At 41.4% G+C, this 19243-nt stretch overlaps 1 protein-coding gene across 3 annotated transcripts in view; it reads left to right on the plus strand.

The window, feature by feature from the left end:
* Positions 1-19243, plus strand: part of Cpne4 (copine IV) — a 467844-nt gene that overhangs the window by 338728 nt on the left and 109873 nt on the right. For all 3 annotated transcript variants that reach the window (NM_001357439.2, NM_028719.3, NM_001378996.1), the window contains exon 6: positions 17065-17148. In NM_001357439.2, the coding sequence (NP_001344368.1) occupies positions 17065-17148 (84 nt within the window). The remainder of the gene's footprint in view (positions 1-17064; positions 17149-19243) is intronic.

A 19243-nucleotide genomic window follows, 5' to 3' on the forward strand; every position in this document is an offset into this window, starting at 1 on the left:
CAGCTCTATGAAAGCTAGCTGTTGGGTAGAGAATTCCCTGATCGGTTCACAACTAAACACTCTGTGCTCTGCAGTCAAAGTGGGTGGTGTCTTCAGCAATAGTCTTGCCATGTAGTTATCACATCCAGGTTTTCACACAGGTTCTCCAGATTAAACACAGTCCTCATACATACTAAGATACACACACACACACACACACACACACACACACACACATTGCTAGAACAGAATAACACAGTACAATCCTTTTCTTGCACAAGTAGAAATAAAATTAGCTTCTGGAAATTCTCAAGTAAGATTCCTTTCTAGATTTTTGCTTTAAACAGTTTTGCGACCACTTATGTAGTCATCAGATATATTCACTGGCTAGAAATCAATGACTAAAAGCATCTGTCATACAAATAAGTTCTTAGGCTTTAGTACATTAGTAACATTAAAGTAACTGATTTCTGCATATACTTAAAAACTGCAGCTTGACTATGTGGTGGAAATGGGCTGTATGCAGTTCATACAAGTCGCAGGAAATCTGAATCTCTGAGCCGCGAGTAACTCTGGTAGCCTTTCAGCATTTAAACACCACAGGTAAAAACACACTGCTCTACCCACCTGCCTTCTCTGAAAGATGGTGAGACTCTGAGATGTGAAATGATTTACCTAAAGCAACAAATACACACTCAAAAAACAAGCAAATGAACAAACATCAGGGACAGAGGGTGACCCAGTGAAGTTCCTGGTTCACATATAAATTAGATTGCTTTCAGGAGGTGGGACCCTTGGCTCAGAGAATCAGGAAGCCAGGCAAAGGAGGCTGGGTATATATGCTGGAGGTCAGCAGTTGTCAAAGGGAGGTAGTATGTCCCTGCCTGCTTCCATAGGAGTCCCTAAACCTGTTTCCATAGTAACCCTAAGACAGCTTTTCTCCTATTCTCACTCTCTCACTCCTGAACAATGAGATGCTCTGGAGGGTGACTGAGCCTCCCTGAGCACAGGAGCACATGTGAGAACCCGAGCTCCTCTCCCTCTCCTTGGGTTGCTGTGTACAAACCTTAGTAATACTCTCCTCACTGGCTTCTTGAATTTGGAAAGTACATTTCTTTTTCTTTTTTTTCCCATTTTTTATTAGGTATTTAGCTCATTTACATTTCCAATGCTATACCAAAAGTCCCCCATACCCACCCACCCCCACTCCCCTACCCACCCACTCCCCCCTTTTGGCCCTGGCGTTCCCCTGTACTGGGGCATATAAAGTTTTCGTGTCCAATGGGCCTCTCTTTCCAGTGATGGCCGACTAGGCCATCTTTTGATACATATGCAGCTAGAGTCAAGAGCTCCGGGGTACTGGTTATTTCATAATGTTGTTCCACCTATAGGGTTGCAGATCCCTTTAGCTCCTTGGGTTCTTTCTCTAGCTCCTCCATTGGGAGCCCTGTGATCCATCCATTAGCTGACTGTGAGGATCCACTTCTGTGTTTGCTAGGCCCCGGCATAGTCTCACAAGAGACAGCTACATCTGGGTCCTTTCGATAAAATCTTGCTAGTGTATGCAATGGTGTCAGCGTTTGGATGCTGATTATGGGGTGGATCCCTGGATATGGCAGTCTCTACATGGTCCATCCTTTCATCTCAGCTCCAAACTTTGTCTCTGTAACTCCTTACATGGGTGTTTTGTTCCCAATTCTAAGGAGGGGCATAGTGTCCAACTTCAGTCTTCATTCTTCTTGAGTTTCATGTGTTTAGCAAATTGTATCTTATATCTTGGGAATCCTAGGTTTGGGGCTAATATCCACTTATCAGTGAGTACATATTGTGTGAGTTCCTTTGTGAATGTGTTACCTCACTCAGGATGATGCCCTCCAGGTCCATCCATTTGGCTAGAAATTTCATAAATTCATTCTTTTTAATAGCTGAGTAGTACTCCATTGTGTAGATGTACCACATTTTCTGTATCCATTCCTCTCTTGAGGGGCATCTGGGTTTTTTCCAGCTTCTGGCTATTATAAATAACGCTGCTATGAACATAGTGGAGCATGTGTCCTTCTTACCAGTTGGGGCATCTTCTGGATATATGCCCAGGAGAGGTATTGCTGGATCCTCCGGTAGTACTATGTCCAACTTTCTGAGGAACCGCCAGACTGATTTCCAGAGTGGTTGTACAAGCCTGCAATCCCACCAACAATGGAGGAGTGTTCCTCTTTCTCCACATCCACGCCAGCATCTGCTGTCACCTGAATTTTTGATCTTAGCCATTCTGACTGGTGTGAGGTGGAATCTCAGGGTTGTTTTGATTTGCATTTTCCTGATGATTAAGGATGTTGAACATTTTTTCAGGTGCTTCTCTGCCATTCGGTATTCCTCAGGTGAGAATTCTTTGTTCAGTTCTGAGCCCCATTTTTTAATGGGGTTATTCGATTTTCTGAAGTCCACCTTCTTGAGTTCTTTATATATGTTGGATATTAGTCCCCTATCTGATTTAGGATAGGTAAAGATCCTTTCCCAATCTGTTGGTGGTCTTTTTGTCTTATTGACGGTGTCTTTTGCCTTGCAGAAACTTTGGAGTTTCATTAGGTCCCATTTGTCAATTCTTGATCTTACAGCACAAGCCATTGCTGTTCTGTTCAGGAATTTTTCCCCTGTGCCCATATCTTCAAGGCTTTTCCCCACTTTCTCCTCTATAAGTTTCAGTGTCTCTGGTTTTATGTGAAGTTCCTTGATCCACTTAGATTTGACCTTAGTACAAGGAGATAAGTATGGATCGATTCGCATTCTTCTACATGATAACAACCAGTTGTGCCAGCACCAATTGTTGAAAATGCTGTCTTTCTTCCACTGGATGGTTTTAGCTCCCTTGTCGAAGATCAAGTGACCATAGGTGTGTGGGTTCATTTCTGGGTCTTCAATTCTATTCCATTGGTCTACTTGTCTGTCTCTATACCAGTACCATGCAGTTTTTATCACAATTGCCCTGTAGTAAAGCTTTAGGTCTGGCATGGTGATTCCACCAGAGGTTCTTTTATCCTTGAGAAGAGTTTTTGCTATCCTAGGTTTTTTGTTATTCCAGATGAATTTGCAAATTGCTCCTTCTAATTCGTTGAAGAATTGAGTTGGAATTTTGATGGGGATTGCATTGAATCTGTAGATTGCTTTTGGCAAGATAGCCATTTTTACAATGTTGATCCTGCCAATCCATGAGCATGGGAGATCTTTCCATCTTCTGAGATCTTCTTTAATTTCTTTCTTCAGAGATTTGAAGTTTTTATTATACAGATCTTTCACCTCCTTAGTTAGAGGCATGCCAAGATATTTTATATTATTTGTGACTATTGAGAAGGGTGTTGTTTCCCTAATTTCTTTCTCAGCCTGTTTATTCTTTGTATAGAGAAAGGCCATTGACTTGTTTGAGTTTATTTTATATCCAGCTACTTCACTGAAGCTGTTTATCAGGTTTAGGAGTTCTCTGGTAGAATTTTTAGGGTCACTTATATATACTATCATATCATCTGCAAAAAGTGATATTTTTCCTTCCTCTTTTCCAATTTGTATCCCCTTGATCTCCTTTTGTTGTCGAATTGCTCTGGCTAATACTTCAAGTACTATGTTGAAAAGGTAGGGAGAAAGTGGGAAGCCTTGTCTAGTCCCTGATTTTAGTGGGATTGCTTCCAGCTTCTCTCCATTTACTTTGATGTTGGCTACTGGTTTGCTGTAGATTGCTTTTATCATGTTTAGGTATGGGCCTTGAATTCCTGATCTTTCCAAAACTTTTATCATGATTGGGTGTTGAATCTTGTCAAATGCTTTTTCTGCATCTAACGAGATGATCATGTGGTTTTTGTCTTTGAGTTTGTTTATATAATGGATTACATTGATGGATTTTCGTATATTAAACCATCCCTGCATTCCTGGAATAAAACCTACTTGGTCAGGATGGATGATTGCTTTAATGTGTTCTTGGATTCGGTTAGCGAGAATTTTATTGAGGATTTTTGCATCGATATTCATAAGAGAAATTGGTCTGAAGTTCTCTATCTTTGTTGGGTCTCTCTGTGGTTTAGGTATCAGAGTAATAGTGGCTTCATAAAATGAGTTGGGTAGAGTACCTTCTACTTCTATTTTGTGAAATAGTTTGTGCAGAACTGGAATTAGATCTTCTTTGAAGGTCTGATAGAACTCTGCACTAAACCTGTCTGGTCCTGGGCTTTTTTGGCTGGGAGACTATTAATAACTGCTTCTATTTCTTTAGGTGATATGGGACTGTTTAGATGGTCAACTTGATCCTGACTCAACTTTGGTACCTGGTATCTGTCCAGAAATTTTTCCATTTCGTCCAGGTTTTCCAGTTTTGTTGAGTATAACCTTTTGTAGAAGGATCTGATGGTGTTTTGGATTTCTTCAGGATCTGTTGTTATGTCTCCCTTTTCATTTCTGATTTTGTTAATTAGGATTTTGTCCCTGTGCCCTTTAGTGAGTCTAGCTAAGGGTTTATCTATCTTGTTGATTTTCTCAAAGAACCAACTCCTCGTTTGGTTAATTCTTTGAATAGTTCTTCTTGTTTCCACTTGGTTGATTTCACCCCTGAGTTTGATTATTTCCTGCCGTCTACTCCTCTTGGGTGAATTTGCTTCCTTTTTTTCTAGAGCTTTTAGATGTGTTGTCAACCTGCTAGTATGTGCTCTCTCCCGTTTCTTCTTGGAGGCACTCAGAGCTATGAGTTTCCCTCTTAGAAATGCTTTCATTGTGTCCCAAAGGTTTGGGTACGTTGTGGCTTCATTTTCATTAAACTCTAAAAAGTCTTTAATTTCTTTCTTTATTCCTTCCTTGACCAAGGTATCATTGAGAAGAGTGTTGTTCAGTTTCCACGTGAATGTTGGCTTTCCATTATTTATGTTGTTATTGAAGATCAGTCTTAGGCCATGGTGGTCTGATAGGATACATTGGACAATTTCAATATTTTTGTATCTGTTGAGGCCTGTTTTGCGACCAATTATATGGTCAATTTTGGAGAAGGTCCCGTGAGGTGCTGAGAAGAAGGTATATCCTTTTGTTTTAGGATAAAATGTTCTGTAGATATCTGTCAGGTCCATTTGTTTCATAACTTCTGTTAGTTTCACTGTGTCCCTGTTTAGTTTCTGTTTCCACGATCTGTCCATTGGTGAAAGTGGTGTGTTGAAGTCTCCCACTATTATTGTGTGAGGTGCAATGTGTGCTTTGAGCTTTACTAAAGTGTCTTTAATGAATGTGGCTGCCCTTGCATTTGGAGCGTAGATATTCAGAATTGAGAGTTCCTCTTGGAGGATTTTACCTTTGATGAGTATGAAGTGTCCCTCCTTGTCTTTTTTGATAACTTTGGGTTGGAAGTCGATTTTATCCAATATTAGAATGGCTACTCCAGCTTGTTTCTTCAGACCATATGCTTGGAAAATTGTTTTCCAGCCTTTCACTCTGAGGTAGTGTCTGTCTTTTTCCCTGAGATGGGTTTCCTGTAAGCAGCAGAATGTTGGGTCCTGTTTGTGTAGCCAGTCTGTTAGTCTATGTCTTTTTATTGGGGAATTGAGTCCATTGATATTAAGAGATATTAAGGAAAAGTAATTGTTGCTTCCTTCTATTTTTGTTGTTAGAGTTGGTATTCTGTTCTTGTGGCTGTCTTCTTTTTGGTTTGTTGAAGGATTACTTTCTTGCTTGTTCTAGGGTGTGATTTCCGTCCTTGTATTGCTTCTTTTCTGTTATTATCCTTTGAAGGGCTGGATTCGTGGAAAGATATTGTGTGAATTTGGATTTGTCGTGGAATACTTTGGTTTCTCCATCTATGGTAATTGAGAGTTTGGCCGGGTATAGTAGCCTGGGCTGGCATTTGTGTTCTCTTAGTGTCTGTATAACATCTGTCCAGGCTCCTCTGGCTTTCATAGTCTCTGGTGAAAAGTCTGGTGTAATTCTGATAGGCCTTCCTTTATATGTTACTTGACCTTTCTCCCTTACTGCTTTTAATATTCTATCTTTATTTAGTGCATTTGTTGTTCTGATTATTATGTGTCGGGAGGAATTTCTTTTCTGGTCCAGTCTATTTGGAGTTCTGTAGGCTTCTTGTATGATCATGGGCATCTCTTTCTCTATGTTTGGGAAGCTTTCTTCTATTATTTTGTTGAAGATATTAGCTGGCCCTTTAAGTTGAAAATCTTCATTCTCATCAATTCCTATTATCCGTAGGTTTGGTCTTCTCATTGTGTCCTGGATTTCCTGGATGTTTTGAGTTAGGATCCTTTTGCATTTTGTATTTTCTTTGACTGTTGTGTGGATGCTCTCTATGAAATCTTCTGCACCTGAGATTCTCTCTTCCATTTCTTGTATTCTGTTGCTGATGCTCGCATCTATGGTTCCAGATCTCTTTCCTAGGGTTTCTATCTCCAGCGTTGCCTCGCTTTGGGTTTTCTTTACTGTGTCTACTTCCCTTTTTAGTTCTAGTATGGTTTTGTTCATTTCCATTACCTGTTTGGATGTGTTTTCCTGTTTTTCTTTAAGGACTTCTACCTGTTTGGCTGTGTTTTTCTGCTTTTCTTTAAGGACCTGTAACTCTTTAGCAGTGCTCTCCTGTAATTCTTTAAGTGACTTATGAAAGTCCTTCTTGATGTCCTCTATCATCATCATGAGAAATGTTTTTAAATCTGGGTCTAGATTTTCGGTTGTGTTGGGGTGCCCAGGACTAGGTGGGGTGGGAGTGCTGCGTTCTGATGATGGTGAGTGGTCTTGATTTCTGTTAGTAGGATTCTTACGTTTGCCTTTTGCCATCTGGTAATCTCTGAAGCTAGCTGTTGTAGCTGTCTCTGTTAAGAGCTTGTTCTTCAGGTGACTCTGTTAGCCTCTATAAGCAGACCTGGGAGGGTAGCACTCTCCTTAGTTTCAGTGGGTAGAGTATTCTCTGCAGGAAAGCTCTCTTCTTGCAGGGAAGGTACCCAGATATCTGGTGTTCGAACTGGACTCCTGGCAGAAGTTGTGTTCCACTCACTAGAGGTCTTAGGATCCCTTGTGGAATCCTGTGTGGGCCCTTGCGGGTGTCAGGCGACTCTGCTGGCAAGGTAGCCCGGGGCTCGAGTGGAGCGGAAGGGGCTTGTGCCCCAGGTCAGGCCCGGGTAGTCTGCTTCCCTATGTACAGCAGTCTCAGGTTCCGCGCGATTGGATTGGGGCAGGCGCTGTGTTCCACTCACCAGAGGTCTTAGGATCCCATGGGGAATCCTGTGTGGGCCCTTGCGGGTGTCAGGCGACTCCGCTCACATTTATTTTTCTGATTAAATGTTACTTTGTTCCTCTTTGTGGGCCTTGTCATTAAAAAAAAAAAACCAAGTGAATATTCTTCAAGGTGCAAGTTTTATAACATGGTGTTTATTAACTAGTACAATCCACACTAAAAGTCTGGCAAGTCTCCAATAATTTTTAAGAGCATAAAGAAATATCAAAACCAGATGTTTGGGAGCCATTGTGGGATTCACCAGCGAGTGCTAAATACTTTTGCAAGCCACAGTGATAAAGCAGTCTGTCCATTCTTCTTGGCAGAAAGTTACTTTTCAGTTTCCTTTCTGCAGCTCAGCAGAGCAGCAGCTATCCACCAAAGGCTGAAATCTTTGAAGTCTGACAGGCATTTGTCATTAAGAGCGAGCAAGTAAAATAAATTGCATTTGTGACGGGTATCTTATTTCTTTAATGTCGACACAACTCACTTAGTGGAGAGATAGGCTTACACAACTCACTTAGCAAAGAGATAGGCTTTATAGCTTCTTTTGTTATATTAGCACATGTCCATCATATTAGCAGGCTGTTGGCAATTAGCCTACCATGGAGGCATACATATACATGCTTTGGAACATAAAAGCTAATAGGATCTTCCTTCTCCTCCCTTCCCCGAGGAAGTATCCATGCTGCTGGAGAGAAACTGCTTTTTCCACTGGTCTCCACATCTGCAAAGGTTGTCATGACAGACTCTATTTTAATGGTTCCAGGAACCTAGCTTGACAGAGAGGTAGATGACGAAGCAAATGTGTCTCTAAAATAGAGGTTGTCAAACTTTTCCTGTGCAGGGCCAGATGGTAAGTACTGTAGGCTTTGCAAGCCATATGCTCTCTGTCCCTATCACTGAGCTGTGTCTTGAGGCATGAAGACAGACATAAGTGAAACATAAATGAAGGGATGTGGCAGTGGTTCAGTAAAACTTTATTCATAAAAACAATGGCTATATTTGTCTCTCATAGCGTAGTTGGCTAACTCCTCCTTTACTGTGATATGAAAACTCTGCTTGCTGTCCTGTAGGGTCATGGTTCTTGAGTATGGCTGCCTGGAATTGGGGGCCAGGTAAGCATAAATGATGGGAAAATTATAGTTATTAAGCCACTCCAATGTACCAGTACTCAAGTACCTGACCCATACGATCCCTAAGATGCTGACTGTATTTCCAAAGGTAGGCATTTATATTTCTAATTTACACACAGAGCACAGGGAGCTTTGCCCACAGACCCAAAGCTGACTAACCATGGTATCTAGATATGGCAACCTCCTTCCAGTTCTTCTCTAAATCAGTGTTCTGGTTCAAACACCACTGCTGTAGATATGCACTGTTCATTTTGCTTCTTGTTTCTTTAAAACATATATTCTTTTATAAAACACACCTGCTAAGTAACAGCTTCCACATGATTTTTTTTTCATGCATCTTTGGTTTTAGCTGACTCCCCTCTCCTATGCATCCACATCTCCCTGCTTCCCCTTGCCCCCGCTCTGTACCTTTTTCATCCCCATATCCCCCATTCCACTTTGTTCTGTTATCTTGTCCACACCTCCCATTTTTCCATGGACCTGTTCTAGTTTCCTAGCTTTTGTCCACATGTCTACACACAATGAACTGTCAGAAGCTGGGGGTCACAAAGAAAAGAGAGTGGGTTGTATGATGGTATCTGTCTATCTGATCCTGGATTGTTTTGGCTGATATGCTGGCTTCTAGTTTCACCCAGTTCCCTGCAAATCTCCCAGCTTCATGTTTGTTCACGACTGGACAGAACTCCGTTGTATATCTCTGCCTCCCTTTCATCATCCATTCGTCAACTGGTAGACTTGTAGGCTAGTTTGATTTCCTTGTTATTGTGAAAAGATCAGATAGAAATATGGGTGTGTTCCAAATTATTTCTGTTATAGGATGGGGAGTATCTTCTTTTTTTATTTTTTTTAAATAGACAATTATTTGTATGCTAATCTGATATACATACTCAATGTGTAATGAGCATATTATGGAGATTAGTGTTTTCAACTCTTCAAACATTTGTCATTGCTCTTTGTTGGGAACTTTTCATTCTTCCTCTGTAGTTCTTGAAACTACCACAAATTTCATAGTCACCCCCACCCAGCAGATTTCTTTCACATTGGACCAAAGTAGTGTTACCTATAGAATATTAAATGATTCACTATAGCAAAACTTGTCTAATTGGCCTGATTCATTCACCTTCATCATGGTGAACTGTCTCCAAGATCACTTTAATATAAAGAAAACTAAAGAGTCCAGATTATGGTGACCTAACAATTGTGCCCAGGGTTGTGATTTACAATCCATGAGGATCTGCATGAGTAACTTTTTTGAACTGCTTTTGAGGGGTATTGTTTCGAGCAATCAAATATACTCCTAACCATCACTATCCTCATATTTGACTAGCTCTTCACAGTATTAGTGTGACTTCTGTTTTTCCTACATTACTCCTAGAAGGCAGCATTTATAAGTTTACCATGTGACAGATTCGTTCAGACAGCTCTTCTACTTTTCCCACACTGCTATAGAGACCAGTGATCTTCTCACACTGTGTGTGGGAAATTGAGGCTATGACCCTGTGCTCAGGATTATCCAGAGCAGATGTGATGGAGTTTGGATTTAAGAGTAACACTAAAGCCACCTAGAGTGTATTAGATTTTCAGATGAATGAAGCCAGAGACTGCATCTGACTCTACCTTTTACGCTCTGGTACACTCACAGTATCCTGATGCTAATAACCCTTGTCAGTTAAAGAAACAGATCCTGTAATACAGGAATGATGGAGATGGTTTATTCTGGAGCTAAATATGAGGGACCAGGGCCTGGTACACAGGGTTAGGTCTTTTCCCAAATACTATGTTTCAATGAGGGATCCATTTCATAAACTCTTTATAGCAGCCAAGTTTAAATATGTATGAAATAAAACACTTTTCACTATATTGTCAGGTATGTCAGGTAGGCAGTTACAGCAAATTAGGGGGAACTCTTCTATTGGCCTCGGATGCTGTCTGACAGCAATCGAACCCTTTGATTGGTGGATCGAGAGGTCTGTTCATACATTCCCAAGGCTTTTCCCTGTAGTCACAAAAGATGTTAGGTCACGTACAGAGGAGAGCAGAACGTGGCTACTAAATGGGGTAAAAGATCCCTTCAGGATACTTTGGCTCTGGATTTATAACATTCCAACCTCTTACACATCATTGAAGTTCTAATTAGTCGATCAGCCTTGGCAGACACAGCTTCTGTCCAGGAATTCCCATTCATCCCCTGAATGGTGTTTTCTGAATGAGAAATAAATGAGAAGTGTGAAATAAATGAGAAAATTTCAGCATGCGTCCAAGTGAAAGTGACAAAATACTGAATTATCTGGTAGAGTATATCTAGATTTACCAAACTACTATTGATACTTGGGGAATTGTAATATATTCATTTCAGTTGTAATATAGAAAATGCCCAGAACATTTAAATTGGTTAATATGTCTTTACTCATTCATTCTGTTTCCCTCTCCCTCCCTTTACCCCGTTGGTAGGATATTTGATCATAATGTTACCTCTCTCTCTCTCTCTCTCTCTCTCTCTCTCTCTCTCTCTCTCTCTCTGTGTGTGTGTGTGTGTGTGTGTGTGTGTGTGTGTGTGTGTGTGTGTTTGTGTGTGTGTAAAGATAACTTTCAGGAGTCCATTATCTCCTACTGCATTGTGGGTCCTGAGCACCAAAATGTCCTTTGGCTTGAAGACAGGCACCTTGACTCACCGAGCCATCTCACCTGCCTTTGAGTTGCTTGTCTTAAAGATGGGGACTTGTGATGCAAGGAGGAGAATTTTTAGCTTTAGTTTTTGCTTCTCCTCTCAAACCTTCCCCTGATAGTTTAAGGATTCCATGCTTTTCACAAGGCGTCCCCTGTAACCCCTCATACCCAGCATCCCCACCTTTCCTCTGTGCATGTGAACTGACTTACTGGAGAGTACTGCATGTTTCTGCGGAAGAATCCAGACTCAGCACCGTAAGACCAAGCTGTGGGTGACTTCCAAGAAAAGAACAAGGAGATGGTCCTCTGGAGTGAAGGGCCTCTCAAGACCTTTGCACCCTGTGTTGTGTGACACTGTTCCTAGAGAGACATGATAAGACATCTATCTGCTCATCTCAGATAGGGAACCATTACAGACCAAAGTAAGGAGACCACCAAAGTCTGACCTAGTAGACCAATGAGTTGTATTGGGGTTATTTACAGGAATATGGGTAAGAGGTTCTTTACAAAAAATTATTCAAAGATGTCTGCATCAGTAAAGCCTACCCCAGCATGAGTAACAGCTCATGGAAGCTGGAAGCCTGGAAGGCACTGTACTGTGCAACCTGCAGGAAGCTTAGCAGGTTGGAAGGTGTACTTTCCAGGTGGTTCAGCTGGTCTGACACTTGTCCAGATAGCTCTGCTGGTTTCTGCTTCTTCCAGGCTGCTTATCAACCTTGAGCCTCTTCTCAGCCAGTCCATTTATCTGAGACTGTCTCTCATCAAACCTCAATACTTAATATCCTCTTGGGAAGAGACCGGGTCTAGTCAATTTGCTCAATTTCTGGAACTTCCTGATGCTATTTTGAGTTACTTCCTGAGCTTAACAGGCTTCTCTGTAGGATGGCATGTTTCACCTCCCCTTACAACATCCTGTTGTGTCACCCCCTGTAAACATTTTGTCCTAAGATATCCTGCTGTTTCACTGCCCTTTTAACATCCCATGTCTTGATGAGCCTCCCTCCAAGATAGAAGGCATTAACCTGTGAAAAAACTGCTATACACTATACAGCACCTTGGACCACTGAGATAGATTTAAAACCCTGAAGTCTTGAATAAACCTGTTGCTTCTCACCGATTTCTTTCTTGTGATGTAGTACTTTTATTACTTCATTGAGAACTTCACTCATATATACAATGCTTCTTTAACTTAGCCACCCCCTAATTCTTCCTGGATCCATTCATCCCAGTCTATCTCCTCTCTCTCTCTCTCTCTCTCTCTCTCTCTCTCTCTCTCTCTCTCTCTCTCTCCCTCTCTCTCTCTCTCTCTCTCTCTCTCTCTCTCTCTCTCTCTCTCTCTCTCTCTCATGTGTTTAATAACCAACTGAATCCAATTTGTGGGGGCATTTACTATGGGACCACACCCTTAAAGAAAACTGAATCTCTGCCACTTGCTTCCCCAAGCCATCAACTGTCAATAGATCCTCAGCTGATAGAGGGGGTGGGGAAAGAGAGACAGAGACAGAGACAGAGACAGAGACAGAGACAGAGACAGAGACAGAGACAGAGACAGAGACAGACGGACAGACGGACGGACAGACAGACAGACAGAAGATTGCTTATAGGTCCCTCCCCTTCTCCATGCTAAAATGATAGACTGGCTTGATCTTACACAGGCTTTGTGCAGGCAACCACAGCTGCTGCAAGTCCTCGAATGCAGAGTTCCTGTTGTGCCCAGATGCTGTTTTGTTCACCCTGGCCATCCCTGACCTCTGACTCTTACCACCTCTTCTTCCACAATTGTCCTTGAACGTGGAGAAGAATATGATACTCCACAGACTTTTATTCTCTGCACTCTGACTAGTTAAGAGTTCCGTATTAACCACCATCTGCTACTCAAAGAAACGTCTCTGTTGATGTCTGAGAGCTACATTGTTCTGTGAGGTCTCCCACCAAACTTCTGTCTCCTGGGTTCTCAGGACAGAAATGAATAATACAAACATCAGATTCCAAACACCAAGTTATAGATGGGTTTTTGGATTTTTTTCCCTATCTTTCTGTTTTTAACTTATATTTTTCTACTTTTTCCATTTTAAGTGAAAAATCACCAAAGAAAAGTTTTAAATTTTCCATAAATAGGAAAAAAGAAAGTAGTTGATAGAGTTCTTCCATGGTGGTCAGCAATTCTTAAGTATAATTCACAAACATCCCCCGAGGGGCAGTAATCTATTTATGGAGGCAAAGCAGGAGCCCACGGGCATATAGGAACAAGCTAATGTGCCCCACATCCAGAAGGGAAAGGGGAAGAGAGGTGGCAACAATATTTTTAGAAGTGTATAGAAACAGAAATAGGCTGAGAAGCAAATGCCTTGACAAGCACATGGGAATGAGCTACAAGTGTGCCTGGGAAACAAATGGGCCATTTAGGGGTGAGGTAAGGTGTGTGGGGCAGGCTAACAAAGCAGACACCTAGACCCCTGGTAAGAGGAAGACAGACATTGCCTTCAGACAGGAATGAAAAGGGCAGTACTCAATTCTCAGGTTGGATGGGGCGGGATGCAGAGAAAGTAGTTCTCTCCTGCCCATCTTCTCTTTCTAGGATATTCTATAAAGGTTCTCCGGCAATATTCTTTTAAAGAATATTTGTATTTAAGTAATTTTCATAAAATATATTTCTTTCACCAACCAAAGTTTATTTGCTTATTTTAAATTTGTAAAAAAATATAATGCTGTCTGCTTTTCTGTCTACCACAGTCTTTAAAACCATTGCCAGTACAATACTACTTGAAAAAAATTATGCACTTTTTTATGAAATTTAAACATACTAGCTAGATAGTAATAAGCTATTTTTAAAGACTTATGAAATAATTGTAGAAAATGCTGCAAAATTATTTTTAGTGTTGAAATTGTGTAGAATATACAATACAGAGAGTTTGCCTTGATCTTATATAAATTGAATATCTTTTAATCTTCAATTTAATTTAATATTTTTTACTTACTCACTTTATATTCCACTCACTGCCCCTGTCCTGGTCACCCCCTCTCACAATCCTTCTACTGTGAGTGGGTGGGAGCCCCACTAGGTATCCCCCCATCATGGCACTTCAAGTTTCTTCAAGGCTAGGCACTTCTCCCACTGAGGCCAGACAAGGCAGCCAGCTATAAGAACATATCCCACATGGGGGCAACAGCTTTTGGGATAGCCCCTGCTCCAGTTGTTGGGGACCCACCTGAAAACCAAGCTATACATCTGCTACATGTGAGCAGGCAGGCCTAGATCCAGCCTGTGTATGTTCTTTGATTGGTGATTCATACTCTAAGAACCCCAAGGGTCCAGGTTAGTTGACCCTGTTGGTCTTCCTGAGGAATTCCTATCCCCTTCAGGGCTTCAATCCTTCCTCCTATTCTGACATAAGAGTTCCCAAGCTCCATCCACTGTTTGGCTATGGGTGTCTGCATTTGTCTGAGTCAGCTGCTGGGTAGAGCCTTTCAGGACAACATGCCCCTGTTGGTGTAGTTCAGGAGTCTAATGTAGATGGATGAGAGGTGATAGGAGGGTGGAGATCCCCCTGGGATAGCAGGATGCTCAAGGCCCATAAGATATACTTTGATCATAAGCATTAAAAATGAAAAACAAAACAAATGAAAAAGATAAAAACCATGCCTAAACAAGATGAAACAACACACACATCAACAAACCTTAGCATTTGTTATGTTTGTTTTGGGCAACCACCCCTGGCATGGGGCCTACCCTGGAGTATAGTAGGTTAATATACCCAGTAGCACTTCCTTGGAAAAAAAGCTGATTGAATTTTCCCCTTTGCCAATGGGTACCAACTGCAAATAGCATCTTGGTTGGGTGAGTCACCCTGTGTCTACTTGTCCCCTCATGTTGGGTCTCCACTGAGCTTGAACTTGTGCAGTTGTGTATGCTTCCAGTCTGTGTGTCCATATGTGCTTCAGTGCTCTTTAGGCTCATATTCAGGATAGAGCCAGGTTTTCTGCTTTCCTGCTCACTGTCCCTTGGTGGCACTGGGCTTTCTCTCCAGGATAGCAAAGACCATCAGTGATCTTTGTTACTATGTCTTCACCCTCCCATGGCACACAGAAAAATTAAGCTGCTTCCTCAAACCCCTCCATATTTCTTCTTTCACAATATTCCTGCTCTAGATCCTCAAAGCCATTTTCTTCAGTCAAATCAACCATTTATCCCTCCTTTCTAAAGAACCCTTGCGCACTTGTTCATTCACTATTTAGCATAAATCATGTTGACTCTTATATTTATCTTCCCACCAAACTTGAAGGCAGAGAGTACAACTAGGTACTAGTGTTCCTAGGATCCTAACACAACACAAAGGCTTTATGGCCTCCACACCCCCTACAGCTTAGGGGAAGATGACTGGTGAAGACACTGGTAGAGAAGGGAAATTTACAAGTTGGAGCCAAAGGGAAATAAAATGTCAGATGGTGGCTTGTTAACTCGATGGCTGTTAGGGCCAATATAGATTTAATTCTGTTCTGTTACATTTTAGATTGGGAGTGCTATGGAAGAGGTGGCTCCCTATTCTATACCACAGGCTCATTCATTCATTCATTCATTCATTCATTCATTCATTCATTCATTCATTCCTGTATTCATTCATGCATGTGTTCCTTTACCCAGGCACTATAATAATATATACACTGTAAAATGTACTCCCCGTGTAAAATACTTAGAGAGTACACTATGTAAAATAACAAGAAAGTATACACTTTCTAAAATGCTAAGAAGATAAACAGTAAGTGTGTAAGAGAAAGCAAGGCATAGTTCCTCCCTTCTGAGAATTTACCAACTACAGGGCCAACAAACCAAGCTATAAAGAAGATGTAGATTCTGTAGGTTCTGACGCCAGTAAAGCACCTGTTTGTATTGGCTTTTCCTCCCACTGGAAGCACCCATAAGCACTAAAAAGATACAAGGGACATCTGTCTGTGGGTTCTCAGGCAGCCAAGATGAAAGAACCCAGAAATTGAGCAGAGAAGAAAAGCCAGCGAGATAACTCAGACACTTTGCGCAGGTTTCTCACGCAAGCCTGGTTCCTTAAATAGCATGGGGGTAGAGAGCCTGTGAAGTTTACCAGGAAGTGTCTAGAAAACAAAAACTGAGCCCAAAATTCAATTGACTTATGGAATAGGGAAAGAAAAGGTAGAAATTCAGGGCCACTGAGAGAACGGGATGCTTCAGGGAGGAGTACAGCAATGAGGGGCTTCGCCTCTCAACGTGTTCACTAATTAACAAACAGAAACAGAGAAAGTGAACCCGGAACCTAAAGCTGGGTAAGCAGAGATCAACAGAGACACAGAGTTCTCTACAGGGAGGACCTACTCCATAAATGCTCTGGCTTGCAGCTAGCTCATTCCAAGGACAACACCCAAGAAGGGAGGACTCTGAAATAGAAGGACTCTTTTTTACTAAAGGCTTCTGAAGAAATCCAACCTCTGAACACTTAATCTGGACTAGATTCAAGGCACTGCCCTCATTTTAGCACCTTTATAGATGCTGACGACTCATCTGAAACCTTCCTAATCTTCTTTATAAAGTGTTTATTTAATCAAAATTAACAAACATACCAAGAAGCAGAACCAAGCAACAGATAATAGAGGCAGAGGCATAAATGATCCAGACATCAAAGAGGTCAGATATGGACTCTGAAATAGCCATGATTAGCGTATCTGAGACAACAGATTTCTGACTTCTCAAGGAACTGGCATTTGAATCCATCTGTGAAGAATCCTTCAGAGCTCAGCCTAGCAAATACATAACAAAGAGTTCAGATGCAGCTCATTCCAGGCAAAGAGCAAGTCCGAAGGACAAGAGCACAGGAAGAAATGGTGACACACACTGACTTGGGGTAAGGAGGAGAGGGTGTGGAGTTGAGGCTGACCTTCCAAAAGGAAATGGCCAATTGACCTCCATTCCCCCAGAAAATCAGTTATGGTGATTAAGCCTACCAGTGGTCAGGACCATATCAAGTTCAGGAAAGAGATAAAGAGAATAAAAGAACACTTAATTTCATTTATCTGTTTTAGGATTTCTTCAGTAAATCAGACCCATTTCTGGAAATTTTCAGAATGAACGATGACGCGACTCAACAGCTTGTGCATCGAACAGAGGTAAGATGTGTGCGCTCTGCCTCTGAGACCAGTAATGCCCTTGTAAAGAATTTTTGTACATGATTTCCAATTTTTAAAAGCTAAAATATAGTTATACCATTTCCCCCTTCCCTGTCCTCCCTCCAACCCTTTCCATGTGCCCCTTGGCTCTCTCTTAAATTTGTGGCTCTTTTTCTGTAGCTCTTGTGTGTGCACACGTGTGTGTGTGTGTGCATGCATGCATGTTACCTTAAATATAGAACTACAGTCTGCTTAATCCATAAAATGTTGCTTGTACAATTTCAGAACTGACACTTGGTATTGGAAAGTCAATTGCCGGACTCTTCTTCAGGAAAGACTATTCCTCCAGCTCTCACTGTTATTTGTTGCCTATAGTTCTTTGTCTAGGGTTGGCCATGGGACATCCTATTTCTTTTTTTTCCCAATTTTTAATTAGGTATTTTCTTCATTTATATTTCAAATGCTATCCCGAAAGTCCCACATACCACCACCCCCCCACTCCCCTACCCACCCACTCCCACTTCTTGGCCCTGTTGTTCCCTTGTACTGGCATCCTATTTCTTGTTAGCTTACTGCTTGTAGACAGACAGACCTGGGGCCTCCTCTCTCCTTGAGATGATCCTCCACATTTTTGGTTTGGGTGTTTACTCTGATTTTCTAACGTTGGAGAAAATTCTCGTCTCTAGATGCAACGTCCTATAGTTGACTTTCAACACAGTCAAGCAGCAATGCATTTATCATAAATTAGGAACACTAGAGCTGGCAAGTCACTGGGCCTAGGTGAGCTCCTCACCCATTCTCCCTCCAAGCGGATCCCTGTTCACTGCTTTTATTATCCCTGTGCCCAAATACTCAGCAGAAGCAATGGAAAGGATGAGGGCTTTGCTTTTGTTCTCAAGGAATTCTGCCCACATGGGAGAGGAAGCAGAGGGGCTCGATTACATCTTAAGGATCAGGAGGCAGGACCCTGCCTTGTGGGCAATTTCTCCCAACTAGGCAGTATTTTCCAAAGTTTCCACAAGCTCTCAAAAGATGCCACCAACTAGGAACAAAGTATTCAGATATATTAGTCTACGGGAGACATTTTAGAGCTATTACAGGTTTTAATCCTTATCCTTCCCTACCTAAATGCCTGGTACAATTCTCTTATATGCACAGGCAATGCCTATGATCGTTAATATCCATTGTCAACTTGATGGGATTTTGAATCACCTAGAGAAAAAAAAACTCACCTCAAACGTTTGGAGGTATATAAGGGTACTTCCAGAGAAGCCTGACTATGGTGGGAAAGACCCATAGCTGATGTGAGCCATGCAATACCATAGCATCTCAGAATGAGTAAAGAGGAGAGAATAGCAGCATCTCTCTCTCTCTCTCTCTCTCTCTCTTCTCTCTCTCCCTCTATCTTTCCCCTCTCCCTCCTTCCCTCTCTCTGCTATTGATTTCCCCAAACCTCTTCACTCCTTAACATTGTCCTAAATAAACACAGAATATATTAACCAATTCTCCTTCTCACAGAAATTTGGTCATGCCCAGAGTATTAGGAGACAAGACAAACTCACGAAGGAACATTGTTTCTGTATTTTAATACATTAAAATAAATTTAATAATGAATCTGTGATCTTATCAATAATTCATAATTATAGTAAGGAAGAAGTGGGAATCATTTATGAAATAATTACTCTATTTGGAGACAGACTATTTTTTCCAAAACCAAAATCCACAAAGACTTCTACCTAAAAACTTCGTAGATTATCACAGCAGAATTCATTTAATAGTTTAATTTTATTTGGGTGCCCTCTTAAGTTTCATTCAGTAGATAACGTGAAAGATCTTCAAAAGTGTCTGCTTATAGGACTAGGTGGAGCTCAGAATTTGTGCTTGCAAGAAGTCCCCAGTAACATAGCACCTACTGGTCCATGAATCACACTCTGGTAGCCCCTCCTCTAAAGTACATGCCTGGTACACAGGAACCACTTATACACCCTGAAGCGAGCCGGATCATTCAAAACAAAACAAAGGCAGGAAAACTCTCATGGACTCTTAGGCAACATTTAGCCAAGTTCATGATTAATAAGCTGATTTTAAAAATACA

This window comes from Mus musculus, chromosome 9 (genome assembly GCF_000001635.26).
Source record: "Mus musculus strain C57BL/6J chromosome 9, GRCm38.p6 C57BL/6J".
Classification (NCBI taxonomy): Eukaryota; Metazoa; Chordata; class Mammalia; order Rodentia; family Muridae; genus Mus; species Mus musculus.